Source organism: Salvelinus fontinalis, chromosome 37 (assembly GCF_029448725.1).
Source record: "Salvelinus fontinalis isolate EN_2023a chromosome 37, ASM2944872v1, whole genome shotgun sequence".
NCBI lineage: Eukaryota > Metazoa > Chordata > Actinopteri > Salmoniformes > Salmonidae > Salvelinus > Salvelinus fontinalis.
In genome coordinates this window covers 31,917,217-31,938,084 of record NC_074701.1, presented here as the reverse complement: position 1 = coordinate 31,938,084, position 20,868 = coordinate 31,917,217, and the positions used below count along the sequence as shown (strand labels likewise).

Here is a 20,868-nt window from a genome sequence, read left to right as displayed (position 1 = left end):
CTCTCTCTCTCTCTCTCTCTCTCTCTCTCTCTCTCTCTCTCTCTCTCTCTCTCTCTCTCTCTCTCTCTCTCTCTCTCTTTCTCTCTCTCTCTCTCTCTCTCTTTCTCTCTCGCTCTCTCTCTCTTTCTCTCTCGCTCTCTCTCTCCTCTCTCTCTCTTCTCTCTCTCCAGGTGGTTCCAGAGGACAGCTCAGTTAATGGCAGAGGCCCTGTCCAGATGGCAGAGGACACCTATACGGCAGCGGAGGACGACGAGGAGGGTCACATACCTCACACACACCACTTCACACACCCTCCCCACGTCCACACTCTTGCCCCAATCCGAGATGGACGACCAGCAGCACTTATCAAGAGAGAGCCTGGCCTGGAGGACACCAATGATGGACTTTTTCTGCAGCACCACTGCTCTTCTTCTGGGACTTTTCACAACGGTGCTAATGAAAACATGGCTAAAACCAACGGTGCTCAACTGATTGCCGGTCCGGATTCACATCCGGTGTCACCTGAGTCCCAAAATACTACGATACAATTAGAGTCCCAAAGTACTACAAAATCCACATACCCCAAAGGCAGCTCTGAGCTGAAGGATGCACTTCTGGACGACACCATAGCTGTTCCTCTGAAGAAGATAAAGGTGGAGGAACCGTGGGTGTGGTCCATGGACCAGTCCTCCGCCCCACTTGGGGACGATGATGACGATGTCTATGAGGACGCTCTATCCACGCTAGCAGCCGTGGTGTGTTTCTCTATCACAGACAGGAAGGGTCTGGAGGAGAAGTTGTGTAGCTCCCGTTCCCCGGTGCTACGCTCGTTCAAAACAGAGCCGGAGGACTTTAAGGTGGATATTTGCTTGAAAAGTGCTCCCATCAGTCCACGAAAAGCTCTCGACATTATTGTCAAACGAGAGCAACCCTCTCCAGATCTCTCTCAGCCAAGCATCCAGTCTTTGGTAGAAGAGAGGAATATTAGCAATGACCAGGCTATCGCTATCGAGGCGCTAACCTTACTGGCAGCTATCCCACAAAACTCCCCAGAACCCTTTAGAACTGACGCACAGGGTGAAAACCCCACCACACCATCCATGCACTTATCCAATAGAAACACCCCTCTCCAGGGCTCCAACAAAGTTCTAGTGATCAGCTCCCCTCTGCACCAGACCTCAGTCATACGCTCCCCTCTGCACCAGACCTCAGTCATACGCTCCCCGGTGGCCAGACAAGCTCATGTCATCCAGTGTCATTCCCGTAGCCCCGCAGCCACTGGCAACTTGTCCCTACAGGACCTGCTAGAAGCCAGCTCGGACTGTGACAGACTTCCCTACGAAAGCACCGAGAGAGCAGGACAACACCTGTACAGGAGAGCAGACCAAGGCCTTGGTTCTCAACATAACAGGGGCGAAGGCACTTTCAGACAGCGGAAAGACATGGAGAGGAACAGCAAGGAAACAATAGAGAGGACGGTGGGTAAGAGCGGGAGGAACAGGGATGAGGAAGAGGTGGCGGCTCAACTTGCCGAGTTGGCGTTCATCATCCAATCACGTCATAAGCAGCAGCAGGGTTTCCACCCCTCCCAGCACTCAGAGAACAACCCTCCCAGAGGAACTCCAGTCTCAGCCATCAAGTACAACTACAACTCCGAACAAGCACCACCCAACCACAAGAAGACCCCTGTGAAGAAACCCAGGACCACACTTTCCAAACCTAGGAAGAAGAAGGGAACGGAGGGGTTGGAAGAGGAGGGCTACAAACCCAACAACCGTACCCCCCTGTACAAACGAATACCCAACGGCAAGACCCCCCACAGAGCAAGGGTCCAGAAGGTTCTGCCCCAGCCGAAGACATCATCGCTCAGCCACAAGAGGAGCCTGTTCCTACCTCAGACCCAGATGGATCTGAAAAGGTACCTGACTGAGGCTCAGGAGGAACGACGGCAGCTATTTTACTACAGTAACGCCCACAGTGGGGTCAAATACCACAAAACCTCTGGAGCCGTCGATCGTGGTCGAAATCAAGGTTATGGTCATGACAACCAACAGTGGTCGCATTTCAACGGTCACCTGGACCCATTACAAGGACAAGGAGTTGGACAAGGACATGATTGTGAAAGAGGATTGTATTCTCAGGTATCGCAGCCCTACGTTGGGCAGCAGCACGGTGCTAACCTAAAGGCTAGCTCCACTATCCCCAGTTTCACCAGCATAGACTCTAACAACCACAGAACCGGGTTGAACCATGGTTTATCCAATGGCTACTCCTCTGGGGGTCAACAGCAGGGGTATTACAAAGTGGAGAGGTCCGGTCCGGTCACCGTCTTGTCCACGTCAGCTAAAGGCGATTTGGATCTATCGGAGGAGTCGACACCCACCAAACACAACGTGAACAGCTTCCTGGAATCGCCCCTCAGGTTCCTCGACACGCCCACTAAGAATCTGCTTAACACCCCCTCCAAGAAACTCTCTGAGATCCCCTCCTGTGGATGCATGAGTGAGTCACCCTGATGATGATGATAATGATGATGATAATGATGAGGATGATAATGATGAGGAAAATAATGATGATAACGATGAGGATTATAATGATGAGGATGATAATGATGATAACGATGAGGATGATAATGATGAGGATGATAATGATGATAACGATGAAGATTATAATGATGAGGAAAATAATGATGATAACGATGAGGATTATAATGATGATAACGATGAGGATGATAATGATGATGATAACGATGAGGATTATAATGATGAGGATGATAATGATGATAACGATGAGGATGATAATGATGAGGATGATAATGATGATAACGATGAGGATTATAATGATGAGGAAAATAATGATGATAACGATGAGGATTATAATGATTATAATGATAAGGATAATAATGATGATAACGATAAGGATTATAATGATGAGGATGATAATGATGATGATAACGATAAGGATGATAATGATGATTATAATGATGAGGATAATAATGATAATGATGAAGATGATGATGGCTTTCTTTGTATCCATTGGGAAATTCTTTAGTGTGATACAGCATGCTACATGCTGTGGTTAACTGGCGCTGTATTTGTCCCATCCAAGGACATACCATTTGTTTGCCTGAAATTAGCTGAAGCTGCGTTCTACAAACGACTCTCTCTCCACAGAGCAAATCATAGAGAAGGAGGAGGGTCCATATTATACTCACCTTGGTGCTGGACCCAGTGTGTCAGCCGTCAGAGAGATGATGGAGAACAGGTAACAACCTCAAATAACACAAACTGCATCAGTTATTTTATTCCATTCCATAAACAAGCTTGGGGGAGAAAACAAGTGTTTGTTGTTGCCCTGCCATTTTACTTTATGCGTTCATAGTCCAATTGGGATGGCAAACCTGTGAGTTGCTAATCCACTTCTGTTTTCATGACAAATCTATTAGGTGTGTAATACTGATAAGATAATAGAGTTGATATGAAAACAGGAGTGACTCAGTGCCTCACAGGTTGGTTTACCAGTAGGATTATAGGACTAAGCCAATATGTATAACTGCCAGACTCTACTAGCCTACTGTATGTAGCTGTATATTTTTCTAAAGGTCTGGTACATGCTTTGCAATCTAGAGGCTGGCCTTTTGCATCCTTCCAATTGTCCAAATGGGGAATCTGAACTGGCCAATATCATGGACAGTAATGGTCTGAACTGGCCAATATCATGGACAGTAATGGTCTGTACTGGCCAATATCATGGACAGTAATGGTCTGTACTGGCCAATATCATGGACAGTAATGGTCTTTACTGGCCAATATCATGGACAGTAATGGTCTGTACTGGCAAAATCATAGACAGTAATGGTCTGTACTGGCCAATATCATGGACAGTAATGGTCTGTACTGGCCAATATCATGGACAGTAATGGTCTGTACTGGCCAATATCATGGACAGTAATGGTTTGAGAAAGTTACATACACATTACCAGCCAACTCCTTTTTTCTACATTTATAACCTAGGGCAGCTATGCTGGCTTTGGAGTCCCTTGGGAAACCCAACTACTGAAGCAACCAATGATGGGATTTATAAATAAATGATCTAGGCTCCCGAAAGGACGGATCTCTAAAATATATAAACACCTTTTGGAAAACTCATATTCTGAGCTAGCCATTTAAAAATTGTAGTGGTCTGGGTGTAGCTGGTGCAGAGGAGTCAGTTGTAGTGGTCTGGGTGTAGCTGGTGCAGAGGAGTCAGTTGTAGTGGTCTGGGTGTAGCTGGTGCAGAGGAGTCAGTTGTAGTGGTCTGGGTGTAGCTGGTGCAGAGGAGTCAGTTGTAGTGGTCTGGGTGTAGCGGGTGCAGAGGAGTCAGTTGTAGTGGTCTGGGTGTAGCGGGTGCAGAGGAGTCAGTTGTAGTGGTCTGGGTGTAGCTGGTGCAGAGGAGTCAGTTGTAGTGGTCTGGGTGTAGCTGGTGCAGAGGAGTCAGTTGTAGTGGTCTGGGTGTAGCTGGTGCAGAGGAGTCAGTTGTAGTGGTCTGGTTGTAGCTGGTGCAGAGGAGTCAGTTGTAGTGGTCTGGGTGGAGCTGGTGCAGAGGAGTCAGTTGTAGTGGTCTGGGTGGAGCTGGTGCAGAGGAGTCAGTTGCAGGACAGCAGAGATGAGTAACACAAGTAACTTTACTCAAATGTTCCAATAACATGTCGTAATACCGAGCCCACAATAACGGACCGAACATACATAAAACAATTACGCACAAAAACCATGGAGAAAACAGATTTATAAAGTTCTCAATGAATATGTACAGTTTTCATATATAAATAGGACATATGGAATGTAATTTACACAAACACAAGGCAGGTAAAGGTAGAGCACATCCTCCAATAATTCTTATTTAGATATAATAATGAACATGTAATTGGGGAATTGAAACCAACGCCGCCCGAAACAAGGAGAGGGGCCGACTTCGGCGGAAGTCGTGACAGTACCCCCCCTTGACGCGCGTCGACACCGACCTCGGGGACGACCCGGAGGACGAGGCGCAGGGCGATCCGGATGGAGACGGTGGAACTCCCGCAGCAACGAAGGGTCCAAAACGTCCTCCACCGGCACCCAGCATCACTCCTCCGGACCGTACCCCTCCCACTCCACGAGATACTGAAGGCCCCTCGCCCGACGCCTCGAGTCCAGTATGGCTCGAACAGCACAGGCCAGGGCCCCCTCGATGTCCAGAGGGGGCGGAGGAACCTCCCGCACCTCAGACTCCTGGAGTGGACCAGCCACCACCGGCCTGAGGAGAGACACATGGAACGAGGGGTTAATACGGTAATCAGGGGGAAGCTGTAAAATGTAGAAAACCTCGTTCAGTCTCCTCAGGACTTTGAATGGCCCCACAAACCGTGGGCCCAGCTTCCGGCAGGACAAGCAGAGGGTCAGGTTTCGGGTCGAGAGCCAGACCCGGTCCCCGGGGCCTCACTGCGGTGGCAGTCGGCGCTCGCTTTCTGACGCCTCGCAGCCCGTTGCAGGTGCACATGAGCGGCGTCCCAGGTCTCCTCTGAGCGCTCAAACCATTTGTCCACCGCAGGAGCCTCGATCTGGCTCTGATGCCAAGGCGCCAGAACCGGCTGATACCCCAGTACGCACTGGAAGGGGGAGAGGTTAGTGGAGGAGTGGCGGAGCGAATTTTGGGCCATCTCTACCCAGTATATGAACGCCGCACACTCCCCCGGCCGGTCCTGGTAATAAGATCGCAGAAACCTACACACATCCTGGTTTACTCTCTCCACCTGCCCGTTACTCTCGGGGTGAATACCCCGACCAAGACCCCCAGACGTTCCATGAACGCTCTCCAGACCCTTGATGTGAACTGGGGACCTCGATCAGACACTATATCCTCAGGCACCCCGTAGTGCCAGAAGACGTGTGTAAACACGGCCTCCGCAGTCTGCAGGGCCGTAGGGAGACCGGGCAAAGGAAGGAGACGGCAGGACTTAGAGAATCAATCCACAACGACCAGGGTCGTGGTGTTACCCTGTGAGGGAGGAAGATCTGTGAGGAAGTCCCCCGAAAGGTGCGACCACGGCCGTTGTGGAACGGGTAAGGGATGTAACTTCCCTCTGGGCAGGTGCCTAGGGGCCTTGCACTCGGCGCATACCGAGCAGGAGGAAACATAAACCCTCACGTCCTTGGCCAAGGTGGACCACCAGTACTTCCCACTAAGACAGCGCACTGTCCGAACGATGCCAGGATGACCAGAGGAGGGTGACGTGTGGGGCCCAACAGATCAAACGGTCGCGGACAGCAGACAGAACGTACAGACGCCCAGCTGGACACTGGAGGGGAGTGGGCTCTGTACGTAATGCTCGCTCGATGTCCGCGTCCAGCTCCCACACCACCGGTGCCACCAAGCAAGAGGCCGGAAGTATGGGAGTGTGATCTATGGACCGCTCCTCTTTATCACACATCCGGGACAGTGCATCTGCCTTAGCGTTCTGGGAACCTGGTCTGTAGGACAGGGTGAAAACAAAACTGATAAAGAACATGGCCCACCTTGCCTGGCGAGGGTTTAGTCTCCTCGCCGCCCGGATGTACTCAAGATTGCGGTGGTCAGTACAGATGAGAAAAGGGTGTTTAGCCCCCTCAAGCCAATGTCTCCACGCTTTCAGAGCCTTGACAACAGCCAACAGCTCCCGGTCCCCCACATCATAGTTTCGCTCCGCCGGGCTGAGCTTCTTCAAAAAGAAAGCAAAGGGGCGGAGCTTTGGTGGCGTACCCGAGCACTGAGAGAGCATGGCTCCTATCACAGCCTCGGACGCGTCCACCTCCACTATGAATGCCAAAGAGGGATCCGGATGAGCCAGCACGGGAGCCGAGGTAAACAGAGCCCTCGGGTGACCAAAAGCCCTGTTCGCCTCAGCCGACCACTGCAGTTGCACCAGTCCCCCCTTCAGCAGTGAGGTAATGGGAGCCGCTACCTGACCAAAGCCCCGGATAAACTTCCGGTAGTAGTTGGCAAACCCTAGAAACCGCTGCACTTCCTTTACCGCGGTGGGAGTCGGCCAATTACGCAAGGCTGAAATGCGGTCACTCTCTATCTCCACCCCTGAAGTGGAAATGCGGTACCCTAGGAAGGAGACGGACTGTTGGAAGAACAGACATTTCTCAGCCTTGACGTACAGGTCATGCTCCAACAGTCGACCAAGCACCCTGCGTACCAGGGACACATGCTCGGCGCGTGTAGCGGAGTATATCAGAATGTCGTCGATATACACCACTACACCCTGCCCGTGCAGGTCCCGGAAAATCTCGTCTACAAAGGCCTTGAAGACTGATGGAGCATTCATCAACCCGTACGGCATGACAAGGTACTCATAGTGCCCTGAGGTGGTACTAAATGCTCTCTTCCACTCGTCCCCCTCCCGGATACGCACCAGGTTGTAAGCGCTCCTGAGATCCAATTTTGTGAAGAAGCGCGCCCTGTGCATTGACTCTACCGCACTGGCTATGAGAGGCAGCGGGTAGCTGTACCTCACAGTGATTTGGTTGATACCTCGATAGTCAATGCACGGGCGCAGACCTCCATCCTTCTTCTTCACAAAAAAGAAACTCAAGGAGGCAGGTGAAGTGGAGGGCCGAATGTACCCCTGCCCCAGGGATTCGGAGACATATGTTTCCATAGCCGCCGTCTCCTCCTGTGACAGGGGATACACGTGACTCCTGGGAAGTGCTGCGTCTACCAGGAGATTTATTGCACAATCCCCTCGTAGATGGGGTGGTAATTGAGTCGCTCTCTTCTTACAGAAGGCGAGAGCCAAATCGGCATATTCAGAGGGGATGCACACGGTGGAGACCTGGTCTGGACTTTCCACCGACAGAAACCCATAAACACCTCCCCGAGCACTTTCGTGACCACCCCTTGAGAGCCCTCTGTTGCCACGAAATAGTGGGGTCATGACAGGCCAACCAGGGTAGGCCCAGCACCACGGGAAACGCAGGAGAATCAATAAGGAAAAGACGAATTCTCTCCTTGTGACCCTCCTGCGTAACCATGCCCAGTGGAGCGGTGGCCTCCCTAATTAGCCCTGACCCTAATGGTCGACTATCTAGGGCGTGCACAGGGAAGGGCATATCCACAGGAACAATGGGGATCCCTAAACTATGGGCAAATGCTCTGTCAATAAAATTCCCAGCTGCGCCTGAATCTATGAGCGCCTTATGCTGGGAATGCGGGGAAAACTCAGGGAAATATATGAACAAAAACATGTGAGCAACAGGGGGCTCTGGGTGAGCCTGTTGCCAACTCACCTGGGGTGACACGAGAGTGCCCTGCCTGCTGCCTCGACTCCCAGAGGAACCTCCCCAGCACCTACCAGCAGTGTGCCCTCTGCGGCCACAGATGGTACAGGGAACGGCCCCTCCTCTGGTCGCCCTAAGCGCAGCACCTCCCAGCTCCATGGGCGTTGGAGCGGAGGTGCTGGGGGATGGAACTGACAGGCCCCGATCCAGACGTCCGCGGGTAGCCAGCAGGTTATCCAGCCTGATGGACAGGTCCACCAGCTGGTCAAATGTGAGAGTGGTGTCCCTGCAGGCCAACTCCCGATGGACGTCCTCGCGCAGACTGCACCGGTAGTGATCGATCAGGGCCCTGTCGTTCCATCCCGCGCTGGCGGCCAGGGGCCGGAAGTCCAAGGCGAACTCCTGTGCGCTCCTCGTCCCCTGCCTCAGGTGGAACAGACGTTCACCCGCCGCTCTACCCTCAGGTGAACTCCACGTAATGGTCCAACACCGCTTCTCCTTCCCCCATATGGCGTTGGCCCACTCCAGGGCTTTCCCTGAGAGACAGGAGACAAGGGCGGACACGTTCTCACGTCCCGAAAGAGCCGGGTGGACGGTCGCCAGGTAGAGTTCCAGCTGGAGTAGGAACCCCTGGCATCCCACTGGGACCGGGTGAAGGAGGGGTGAACAGTGGTGCCTGTTGTAGTGGTGCCGGTGGAGGTGCTGGAAGAACTCCTCTTGTCTCCCATCGGTCCATCGTCTGCAGCACGCGATCCATGGCGGTGCCGAGATAGTGGTAGCTGGTGCAGAGGAGTCAGGCGCAGGACAGCAGAGATGAGTAACACAAGTAACTTTACTCAAATATTCCAATAACATGTCGTAATACCGAGCCCACAATAACGGACCGAACATACATAAAACAATTACACACAAAAACCATGGGGAAAACAGAGGGTTAACTTCTCTGCGCTACGGATCCCTTTTACGGGATTCCTTTCCTAAACAACCGCTAGAATTGCAGGGCGCCAAATGCAAAAAAAGATTTATAATCATGCAATCACAAGTGAAATATACCAAAACACAGCTTAGCTTGTTGTTAATCCACCTATCGTGTCAGATTTTGAAAATATACTTTACAGCGAAAGAAATCCAAGCTTTTGTGAGTGTAGCTTTCAATGCTACAACAGATAGCCCCAAATTAGCATGGTCACGAAAGTCAGAAAAGCAATAAAATTAATCGCTTACCTTAGATAATCTTCGGATGTTTGCACTCACGAGACTCCCAGTTACACAATAAATGTTATTTTTGTTCGATAAATATTACTTTTATAACAGAAAAACGCCATTTGGGTTGCGCGTTATGCTGAGAAAACTACAGCCTCGTTCCGGTCCTGAAAGGAAGTTGAACATTTCCAAACGTATAAGATTAAAAAATATTACAAAAAATATTTAGAATCATGCAATCACAAGTGAAATATACCAAAACACACCTTAGCTTGTTGTTAATCCACCTATCGTGTTAGATTTTGAAAATATACTTTACAGCGAAAGAAATACAAGCTTTTGTGAGTGTAGCTTTCAATGCTACAACAGTTAGCCTTATATTAGCTTGGTTAGCTTGGTCACGAAAGTCAGAAAAGCAATGAAATGAATCGCTTACCTTTGATAATCTTCGGATGTTTCCACTCACGAGACTCCCAGTTACACAACAAATATTATTTTTGTCCATTTGGGTTGCGCATTATGTTCAGAAAATCAAAGCCGTGTTCCGTTCGACAAATTCCAAAAAGTATCCGTAATTGTCACGTTCCCGACCTTATTTCCTTTGTTTAGTCTTTGTTTAGTTGGTCAGGACGTGAGCTGAGTGGGTGTAGTCTATGTTATGTGTCTCATTGGTTTAGGTGTGTCTGATTTGCCTGATATGGTTCTCAATCAGAGGCAGGTGTTTTACGTTGTCTCTGATTGGGAACCATATTTAGGTAGGCTGTGTTCACTGTTTGTTTGTGAGTGATTGTTCCTGTTCGTGCGTTCATGTTTAAATGTTCTCAAGTTCAGGACTGTAGCGTCGTTTGGTTTCGTTCTGTTTATTGTTTTTTGTTCGTGTTTAATAAGTGTTCCAATAAATATGGAAACGTACCACGCTGCATATTGGTCTGATCCTTGCTCCTCCTCAGACGAGGAGGATTACGACGATCGTTACAGTAATGGTCGTAGAAACATGTCAAATGTTTTTTATAATCAATCCTCAGGTTGTTTTTAACAAACACAATCGATAATACACTGCTCAAAAAAATAAAGGGAACACTTAAACAACACAATGTAACTCCAAGTCAATCACACTTCTGTGAAATCAAACTGTCCACTTAGGAAGCAACACTGATTGACAATAAATGGCACATGCTGTTGTGCAAATGGAATAGACATCAGGTGGAAATTATAGGCAATTAGCAAGACACCCCCAATAAAGGAGTGGTTCTGCAGGTGGTGACCACAGACCACTTCTCAGTTCCTATGCTTCCTGGCTGATGTTTTGGTCACTTTTGAATGCTGGCGGTGCTTCCACTCTAGTGGTAGCATGAGACGGAGTCTACAACCCACACAATTGGCTCAGGTAGTGCAGCTCATCCAGGATGGCACATCAATGCGAGCTGTGGCAAGAAGGTTTGCTGTGTCTGTCAGCGTAGTGTCCAGAGCATGGAGGCGCTACCAGGAGACAGGCCAGTACATCAGGAGACGTGGAGGAGGCCGTAGGAGGGCAACAACCCAGCAGCAGGACCGCTACTTCCGCCTTTGTGCAAGGAGGAGCAGGAGGAGCACTGCCAGAGCCCTGCAAAATGACCTCCAGCAGGCCACAAATGTGCATGTGTCTGCTCAAACGGTCAGAAACAGACTCCATGAGGGTGGTATGAGGGCCTGACGTCCACAGGTGGGGGTTGTGCTTACAGCCCAACACCGTGCAGGACGTTTGGCATTTGCCAGAGAACACCAAGATTGGCAAATTCGCCACTGGCGCCCTGTGTTCTTCACAGATGAAAGCAGGTTCACACTGAGCACATGTGACAGATGTGACAGAGTCTGGAGACGCCGTGGAGAACGTTCTGCTGCCTGCAACATCCTCCAGCATGACCGATTTGGCGGTGGGTCAGTCATGGTGTGGGGTGGCATTTCTTTGGGGGGGGGCGCACAGCCCTCCATGTGCTCGCCAGAGGTAGCCTGACTGCCATTAGGTACCGAGATGAGATCCTCAGACCCCTTGTGAGACCATATGCTGGTGTGGTTGGCCCTGGGTTCCTCCTAATGCAAGACAATGCTAGACCTCATGTGGCTGGAGTGTGTCAGCAGTTCCTGCAAGAGGAAGGCATTGATGCTATGGACTGGCCCGCCCGTTCCCCAGACCTGAATCCAATTGAGCACATCTGGGACATCATGTCTCGCTCCATCCACCAACGCCACGTTGCACCACAAACTGTCCAGGAGTTGGCGGATGCTTTAGTCCAGGTCTGGGAGGAGATCCCTCAGGAAACCATCCGCCACCTCATCAGGAGCATGCCCAGGCGTTGTAGGGAGGTCATACAGGCACGTGGAGGCCACACACACTACTGAGCCTCATTTTGACTTGTTTTAAGGACATTACATCAAAGTTGGATCAGCCTGTAGTGTGGTTTTCCACTTTAATTTTGAGTGTGACTCCAAATCCAGACCTCCATGGGTTGATAAATTTGATTTCCATTGATAATTTTTGTGTGATTTTGTTGTCAGCACATTCAACTATGTAAAGAAAAGTTATTTTAGTGTTCCCTTTATTTTTTTGAGCAGTGTATTTCATCCGGACCATAACCTATTCATTAAGAGACAAAAGGAAAATGGGGTGCCCCTCTCTCGCGCGCAGGAAATATTCAGAGGACACTTGACTACTTAAAAAAAAACATTTTTCAAAATAAAAGCCTGAAACTATGTCTAAAGCCTGGTCACAGCCTGATGAAGCCATTGGAAAAGGAATGTGGTTGATACCCCTTTAAATGGAGGTTTGACGGGCCAGAGAACACATTTTTTTTTTTTTTATATCACTTCCGGGTTACATTTTCTCAGGTTTTCGCTTGCATAACAAGTGTTGTTATGCTCACAGACAATATTTTGACCGTTTTGGAAACTTTGGAGTGTTTTCTATCCTAATCTGTAAATTATATGCATATTCTACGATCTGGGCCAGAGAAAATGTCCGTTTACGTTGGGCACGTTATTTAAAAAAAGAAAATCTGACCCCTAGCGCTAAGAAGTTAAATAATGAACATGTAATTGGGGATTTGAAACCAGGTGTGTAAAACAAAGACAAAACAAATTAAAAATGAAAAGTTGATCGGCGATAGCTAAAAGGCCGGTGACGTCGACCGCCTAACGCCGCCTGAACAAGGAGAGGGACCGACTTCGGTGGAAGTCGTGACAAAAATATGGTCCACGGATCGAATTGAATCTGAACAACCCTTTAACTGCTTACACTCAGGTGAATTGGCCTGTATGGATAGGTCTAATTTGAAATGTTTCTTACAGAAGAAATATGGAAAGCATATGTATTACCATGGTAGCAATTAAAAGGTAACAGTGGAGATTATGGGAAAATGATTAGACTAAAGGTGAGGACACAACAGTTCACATGACACAACACTGAATCCAAACATTACACTGTTGATTTTATGTGCATTTGACATTTACTGTACTTTTGTTGATATCGAAATCAGAAAATACTCTGGATACATTCATTAACATGATAAGAATATTTCTGTAAAATGTGCAACATAAGTGAGAGGACTATCTGGTGTCTCCAAGTGGCCACATACCTCTCCAAAGTGTACTCAGTTCGTAAGTCATTTCAATGCACTTTTATGACTCAAAAAGTCTTCAAATATAAGGTGCTTTTTGTAGCTCTCCTAGCTGTACCGTTGAGGAACTAGAGCAACACACTTGTAGTTGTTTTATTTGGAACACAGCACTGCATATCCTCTCCTTTACACAATTACTGTTGCTGTTTACGCAATCCAAAATGGTCCATTAAAAATCGCAATCTGGGTCAGGTGGGTATAATTTGAAAGCTTATAGAGCCAACATGAATAGCAAAAATATATAAAATGCGATCTTACGGTGTTAAGTTTTCACAAGGAAATTCAGAGAAGCAGATTGTAATTTTGGTGCCCATAGAATGGAGTCATGAGAGCATTCAGATGTGTGGTCTGTGGAAAATGTTCTTCACAACAGACAAACAGGCTCATCCTGTTGAGAACAACCCAGAGTATGAAGCTATGCCATCTTGTACTGCTATGATGTCATACAAGCAAGCCAAACATAGTGATCATAAACGTTGACACTGTATATCACATGAGTTTCATGATATGGAATGTGAAGTACACATTTGGACTCACGGGGTGTTTGGCTTGTTTGTATGACATCATAGCGGTATTTATTAGAATCCTCAACATCTCATCTTTCAAAATACATTGAGTCCTCGTGATTTACAGTATTTACCTCACTCAGACAACAACAAAAAAATGTAAAAGTTGCCCAATTACCAGAGGGGATGGAGGGCACTTTTTGTCGCACGGTGCTCAAGTTCAGAACGTCTGTCAGTCAAAACCAATACAGAGCTGTGAAGCGGAGACCCTGAGCGCTGACGTCATGTATATTAATGGTGCGAGTCAAGGAACAATTGAGGCCTGGACAAATATACTTGACTTGGTTGGAAGAATGGGATGGGAGGTTGGGTGTGGAGGCCCACTTCTTTTTTATTTTTTTTCATGTTTATACAGAATGTATTATTACTTAAACTTTAAAATATGATCAAAATGATCAATACTTTGTAGTTGTGTACCTTTTGTAATGTTTTTTATTTTATTTTCCATTCTTTTTAAATGTTTCTTCCGAGTGGCAGCCCACAGGTACAACATATGAAATAATACAGATATATGGAATATGAAATGATATGAATTTAAATATTGTACCTGTAACCCCTCCAATGAAAAAATTACAGAAAAATGTAAAAATTGCATAAAATATATAATTCTGGAACAGTGTACAAATCCAGGTGAAAGCTATGATCCCTTATTGATGTCACTTGTTAAATCCACTTCAATCAGTGTGGATGAAGGGGAGGAGACAGTTTAAAGAAGATTTTTATGCCTTGAGACAATTGAGACATGGGTTGTGTATGTTTGCCATTCAGAGGGAGAATGCCCAAGATTAAAGATTGAAGTGCCTTTGAAAGAGGTATGGTAGTAGGTGCCAGGCGCAATGGTTTGTGTAAAGAACTGCACCGCTGCAGGGTTTTTCATGCTCTACAGTTTCCCGTCTGTGTATCAAGAATTGTCCACCACCCAAAGGACATCCAGCCAACTTGACACAACTGTGGGAAGCATTGGAGTCAACACGGGCCAGCATCCCTGTGGAACGCTTTCGACACCTTTAGAGTCCATGACCTGACGAATTGAGGCTGTTCTAAGAGCAAAAGGGGTAGGGGTGCAACTCAATATTAGGAAGGTGTTCTTAATGTTTTGTCCTATCAGTGTACTCAGTGAACCACCTGCCCTGCCAAAGGCCTGGTATCCCACAGGGCTCGTGGTGTTCATGGAATGAGGTGGGGCTTACAGTCATATTATAGCTCATATATTATATTATAGAGGCTGTCGCTGAAGGAAAGCAGCACCAAGCTTGCCACACACACACACACACAGAGATACATATTCACACATACAAAAACACACACACACACACCCTGCGTGTTAGAACAGGAAACCTCATGGGCCGAGCTGAGGGGCCCATGAGGAGAGTCTCTGCTCTGTAGTTTCTGCTGAATGACATCAGTGCTTTAGTTTTAAACAGTTTTTACTTGTTTTGAGTTGTTCCAAAAACTTTTGCTGCATTTTGGCTATTGATGTAGTCCCACTGTCTTTTGCTAAAGTTCTCAAAATGTGATTTGTGGCTGTATTGACAGTCATTGCAAGATTGTAGTGCTGATGGTCACAGAAATGGGGAGAGATGACATTGCTGAAACGATTGTGTTTTTATGTTTTAAGGTGAGACGTGGGAAAAACCGTTAATATATGATGTATGTTATCGCTGTGTGTGTTCAAAGGTATGGAGAGAAAGGGAAGGCGGTAAGGGTGGAGGTGGTGGTGTATACTGGGAAAGAAGGACGCAGTTCCCAGGGCTGTCCCATCGCCAAGTGGGTTAGTACCTTGTGTGTGTGTGTGTGTGTGTGTGTGTGTGTGTGTGTGTGTGTGTGTGTGTGTGTGTGTGTGTGTGTGTGTGTGTGTGTGTGTGTGTGTGTGTGTGTGTGTGTGTGTGTGTGGGTGGGTGGGTGGGTGTGTGTGTGTGTGTGTGTGTGTGTGTGTGTGTGTGTGTGTGTGTGTGGCTGTGTGTGGCTGTGTGTGTGTGTGTGTGTGTGTGTGTGTGTATGCACACGTGTGTGTTTGTATGTGGCTGTGTGTGTGTATACACATCTTCATGTCTGTGTAGTAACCCTTCTCTCTCCCCCAGGTGATCCGTCGGGGCAGTGAGGAGGAGAAGTTGCTGTGTCTGGTGAGACACCGGGCAGGGCACCACTGTGAGAGTGCCGTGGTGGTGATTCTCATCTTGGCATGGGAGGGCATCCCCCGGGGCGTGGCAGACAGTCTGTACCAAGAGCTCACCCAGACTCTCTGTAAATACGGCTCCCCCACCAGCCGGCGCTGTGCACTCAACGAGGAGTGAGTTACTGAAAGAAAATACTTTTACCTATTATTTAATAATAGGCTTACACATACACATTTACATTCATAGAACTAATTATTGTCATAACAAAGGAGTGAGTTATTTTCTTTCTAGCATTTCTAGATAGTGACCTGTCTCTTTCCCGCTCTCTGCAGTTGTGTGCCAGGATCTAGTGATTGTCTCACCTCATCCTCCCGCTTTCTCCTCCCTCTCCTCATCTCTCTCCCTCCTCTCTCTCCTCCCTCTCCCCATCTCTCCCCATCTCTCTCCCTCCTTCCCTCTCCCCATATCGCTCCCTCCTCTCTCCTCCCTCTCCCCATCTCTCTCCCTCCTTCCCTCTCCCCATCTCTCTCCCTGCTCTCTCTCCTCCCTCTCCCCATCTCTCTTACTCCTCCCGCTCCCCATCTCTCTCCCTCCTTTCCTCTCCCCATCTCTCTCACTCCTTCCCTCTCCCCATCTCTTTCCCTCCTCTCTCTCCCCATCTTTCTCCCTCCTCTCTCTCCCCATCTTTCTCTCTCCTCTCTCTCCCCATCTTTCTCCCTCCTCTCTCTCCCCATCTTTCTCCCTCCTCTCTCTCCCCATCTTTCTCCCTCCTCTCTCTCCCCATCTTTCTCCCTCCTCTCTCTCCCCATCTTTCTCCCTCCTCTCTCTCCTCCCTCTCCCCATCTCTCTCCCTCCTTCCCTCTCCCCATCTTTCTCCCTCCTCTCTCTCCCCATCTTTCTCCCTCCTCTCTCTCCTCCCTCTCCCCATCTCTCTCCCTCCTTCCCTCTCCCCATCTCTCTCTCTCCTTCCCTCTCCCCATCTCTCTCTCTCCTCTCTCTCCCCATCTCTCTCCCTCCTTCCCTCTCCCCATCTCTCTCCCTCCTCTCTCTCCTCCCTCTCCCCATCTCTCTCCTTCCTTCCCTCTCCCCATCTCTCTCCCTCCTCCCCTCTCCAATTCTCTCTCCCTCCTTCCCTCTCCCCATCTCTCTCCCTTCTTCCCTCTCCCCATCTCTCTCCCTCCTCCCCTCTCCAATTCTCTCTCCCTCCTTCCCTCTCCCCATCTCTCTCCCTCCTTCCCTCTCCCCATCTCTCTCCCTCCTTCCCTCTACCCATCTCTCTCCCTTCTTCCCTCTCCCCATCTCTCTCCCTCCTCCCCTCTCCAATTCTCTCTCCCTCCTTCCCTCTCCCCATCTCTCTCCCTCCTTCCCTCTCCCCATCTCTCTCCCTCCTTCCCTCTCCCCATCTCTCTCTCCTCCCTCTCCCCATCTCTCTCCCTCCTTCTCTCTCCCCATCTCTCTCCCTCCTTCCCTCTCCCCATCTCTCTCCCTCCTTCCCTCTCCCCATCTCTCTCCCTCCTTCCCTCTCTCCTCCCTCTCCCCATTTCTCCATCTCTCCCCCTCTATCTCCAGTCGGACGTGTGCTTGCCAGGGTGTGGACCCGAACACCTGCGGCGCTTCCTTCTCCTTCGGCTGCTCCTGGAGTATGTACTTCAACGGCTGCAAGTTCGCCCGCAGCAAGATCCCCCGCAAGTTCCGCCTGCTGGGAGACATGCCACAGGAGGTGAGGACCAGGACACTCCAGTCAAACTGCGTCAAACTCCATTCCTCTAGGGCCGGCCACAGTGTCAGCAGATCTTCATCCCTCCCTTGCACGTATTTTCCTAATTAAAGCTACACAAAAATAGAAATCGCTGTGCCATTTCCTGGTTGCTAAAATTCGAATAGTTCCCCTAATTTTAGTTTGTGACAAAACAAGACCGGATAGTGTAGATAATCATTATACCATCTAAACCGCTGTGAAATATATTTTCCATTAACAAACATATTGGCACAGCCAGAAGAGGACTGGCCACCCCTCATAGCCTGGTTCCTCTCTAGGTTTCTTCCTAGGTTCTGGCCTTCCTAGGGAGTTTTTCCTAGCCACCGTGCTTCTACACCTGCATTGCTTGCTGTTTGGGGTTTTAGGCTGGGTTTCTGTACAGCACTTTGAGATATCAGCTGATGTAAGAAGGGCTTTATAAATCAATTTGATTTGAAATTTGATTTGTATTTTCAGCCTTTTTGTCACGTTCCTGACCGGTTTTCTGTTATTTTGTATGTGTTTGACGGTCAGGGCGTGAGTTTGGGTGGGTAGTCTATGTTATGTGTTTCTATGTTGGTTAAAGGGTGACCGGATATGGCTCTCAATTAGAAGCAGGTGGTTTTCATTTCCTCTGATTGAGAGCCATATTAAGGTAGGTGTTTTCACACTGTTTGTTTGTGGGTGGTTGTCTCCTGTGTCAGTGTCTGTGTATGTTACGCCACACGGGACTGTTTTTGGTTTTGTTTGTTCGTTCGTTTTATGTAGTCAGTTTTCCTGTTCATGCGTTCTTCGTGTTTCATGTAAGTTCGTCGTCCAGGTCTGTCTACGTCGTTTATTGTTTTGTATTTTTGTTCAAGAGTTTTTCGTCTTCGTCTGTTTGTTGTAAATAAATAATATGTCGAACTACAACGCTGCATTTTGGTTCAATCCCTGCTCCTCCTCTTCAGATGAAGAGGAGGAGGAAAGCCATTACACTTTTTAAGCTGGCTTACAAAACTGAAAGTAAAAGACGCTAAAATGCATAGAAATATTGCTCATAGAACAGATCTACTGCTTCTTAGACTTGCTTTTGATGAGAATGACAGATCTATAACTCACATTTCTATGTACATTTGGTCGGGTCAGAGCTATCTTAAGGGAAAGAGCGGAAAAACCAGCAGACACTGTGGCGCTCTAGAAATTGAGTTTGACACCCTTACTTAGATTTGAGAGCCTGGTCGGAAAATAAACCCCAGCCCCTTCCCTATATGCCTAGACCCTAGCTCTCTACTTTGCTAATGTATGTCTTGTTATAGCTTCATAAACAATGGTTTAGAATAGATATTCCTCAGTGAATAGTCTTCTTGGCATGTTAAAATGGCTAATAGACACCGCCTAGTGGCCTCAGGTGGGTATGACAGCCAAAGTCTGACAAGGACAACAGTGGCTGAAACTGGGATTTCAGGGATTCTCCCGGGGCTCTCCTTTAATTTCACACAGCTTTTCCCTCATCTGTTACTGTTCGTATTTGTCCCACTCTACCTCTGATCTGTGTGTTGTCTGTCTGTGTGTTGTTCAGGAGGTGAAGCTGGAGCATCGTCTGCAGAACCTGGCCACAGACCTGGGTCCTGTCTACCAGAGACTGGCCCCAGAGGCCTTCCAAAACCAGGTGGATCTGGAGCAGGCGGGCCAGGATTGCAGGCTGGGTCGGAGTGCAGGCCGACCTTTCTCCGGGGTCACGGCATGTGTGGATTTCTGCGCCCACGCTCACAAAGACACACAGAACATGAACAACGGCAGCACTGTGGTATGCTCCTCACATGGCTGGATTCACATGCACACACATATTCGCTGTCAAACAAACAGAGACATAGACACAGGTCAAATCAAATCAAAGTTGATTGGTCCCGTACACAGTTTAGCAGATGTTTAGCGAAATGCTTATGTTACTAGCTTCTAAATTCAGTAAAATGTTAAACAAGTACACAGATAATAAAACAAATGAAGAAAGAATTGGAACGGATCAGATTAAGAACCCAAATAACACTGTAACAGTAGTTCAAATGCAATCTACAAGTATCTACACCAGATTCATTTAGACAATATATACTAAGAATGATATGTACAGCAGTAGATATATTAGACTGACCTGCGGTGTGTATAAAGTGTCACTAAAATGCAATGTACAATAGTAGAAATATTACAATGAGCTACAGGTATGTCTAGAATACAGTATTTAAATACACAGTGTAAACCGGTAGTATCCAGTGGTTAAATGTCTGTATAACATCGGACATTATCGTTGGCTGTGTGTGTGTGTCTGTGTCTGTATGTGTGTGTGTGTGTGATAATTTATGTGTGTGTGTTGTCTGTGCATCACCTGGTAGACGATTATTGATGGCTGTTCAACAGTCTGATGGTCTGGTAATAGAAGCTGTTCAACAGTCTGATGTTAATAGAAGCTGTTCAACAGTCTGATGGTAATAGAAGCTGTTCAACAGTCTGATGGTCTGGTAATAGAAGCTGTTCAACAGTCTGATGGTAATAGAAGCTGTTCAACAGTCTGATGGTCTGGTAATAGAAGCTGTTCAACAGTCTGATGGTAATAGAAGCTGTTCAACAGTCTGATGGTAATAGAAGCTGTTCAACAGTCTGATGGTCTGGTGATAGAAGCTGTTCAACAGTCTGATGGTCTGGTAATAGAAGCTGTTCAACAGTCTGATGGTAATAGAAGTTGTTCAACAGTCTGATGGTGATAGAAGCTGTTCAACAGTCTGATGGTCTGGTGATAGAAGCTGTTCAACAGTCTGATGGTAATAGAAGTTGTTCAACATTCTGATGGTCTGGTAATAGAAGCTGTTCAACAGTCTGATGGTAATAGAAGCTGTTCAACAGTCTGATGGTAATAGAAGCTGTTCAACAGTCTGATGGTCTGGTAATAGAAGCTGTTCAACAGTCTGATGGTAATAGAAGCTGTTCAACAGTGTGATGGTCTGGTAATAGAAGCTGTTCAACATTCTGATGGTAATAGAAGCTGTTCAACAGTCTGATGGTCTGGTGATAGAAGCTGTTCAACAGTCTGATGGTAATAGAAGCTGTTCAACAGTCTGATGGTAATAGAAGCTGTTCAACAGTCTGATGGTAATAGAAGCTGTTCAACAGTCTGATGGTCTGGTAATAGAAGCTGTCCAACAGTCTGATGGTCTGGTAATAGAAGCTGTTCAACAGTCTGATGGTCTGGTGATAGAAGCTGTTCAACAGTCTGATGGTCTGGTGATAGAAGCTGTTCAACAGTCTGATGGTAATAGAAGCTGTTCAACAGTCTGATGGTCTGGTGATAGAATTGGCTTC

The 20,868-nt window shown here is 47.8% G+C and overlaps 1 protein-coding gene across 3 annotated transcripts in view; it reads left to right on the top strand.

Moving 5' to 3' along the window:
* Positions 1 to 20,868, top strand: part of LOC129836531 (methylcytosine dioxygenase tet3-B-like) — a 116,371-nt gene that overhangs the window by 71,190 nt on the left and 24,313 nt on the right. For all 3 annotated transcript variants that reach the window (XM_055902839.1, XM_055902840.1, XM_055902841.1), the window contains 6 exons: positions 171 to 2,481; positions 3,153 to 3,243; positions 15,358 to 15,451; positions 15,762 to 15,970; positions 17,367 to 17,517; positions 19,097 to 19,324. In XM_055902839.1, coding sequence (XP_055758814.1) covers positions 171 to 2,481; positions 3,153 to 3,243; positions 15,358 to 15,451; positions 15,762 to 15,970; positions 17,367 to 17,517; positions 19,097 to 19,324 — 3,084 coding nt within the window. The remainder of the gene's footprint in view (positions 1 to 170; positions 2,482 to 3,152; positions 3,244 to 15,357; positions 15,452 to 15,761; positions 15,971 to 17,366; positions 17,518 to 19,096; positions 19,325 to 20,868) is intronic.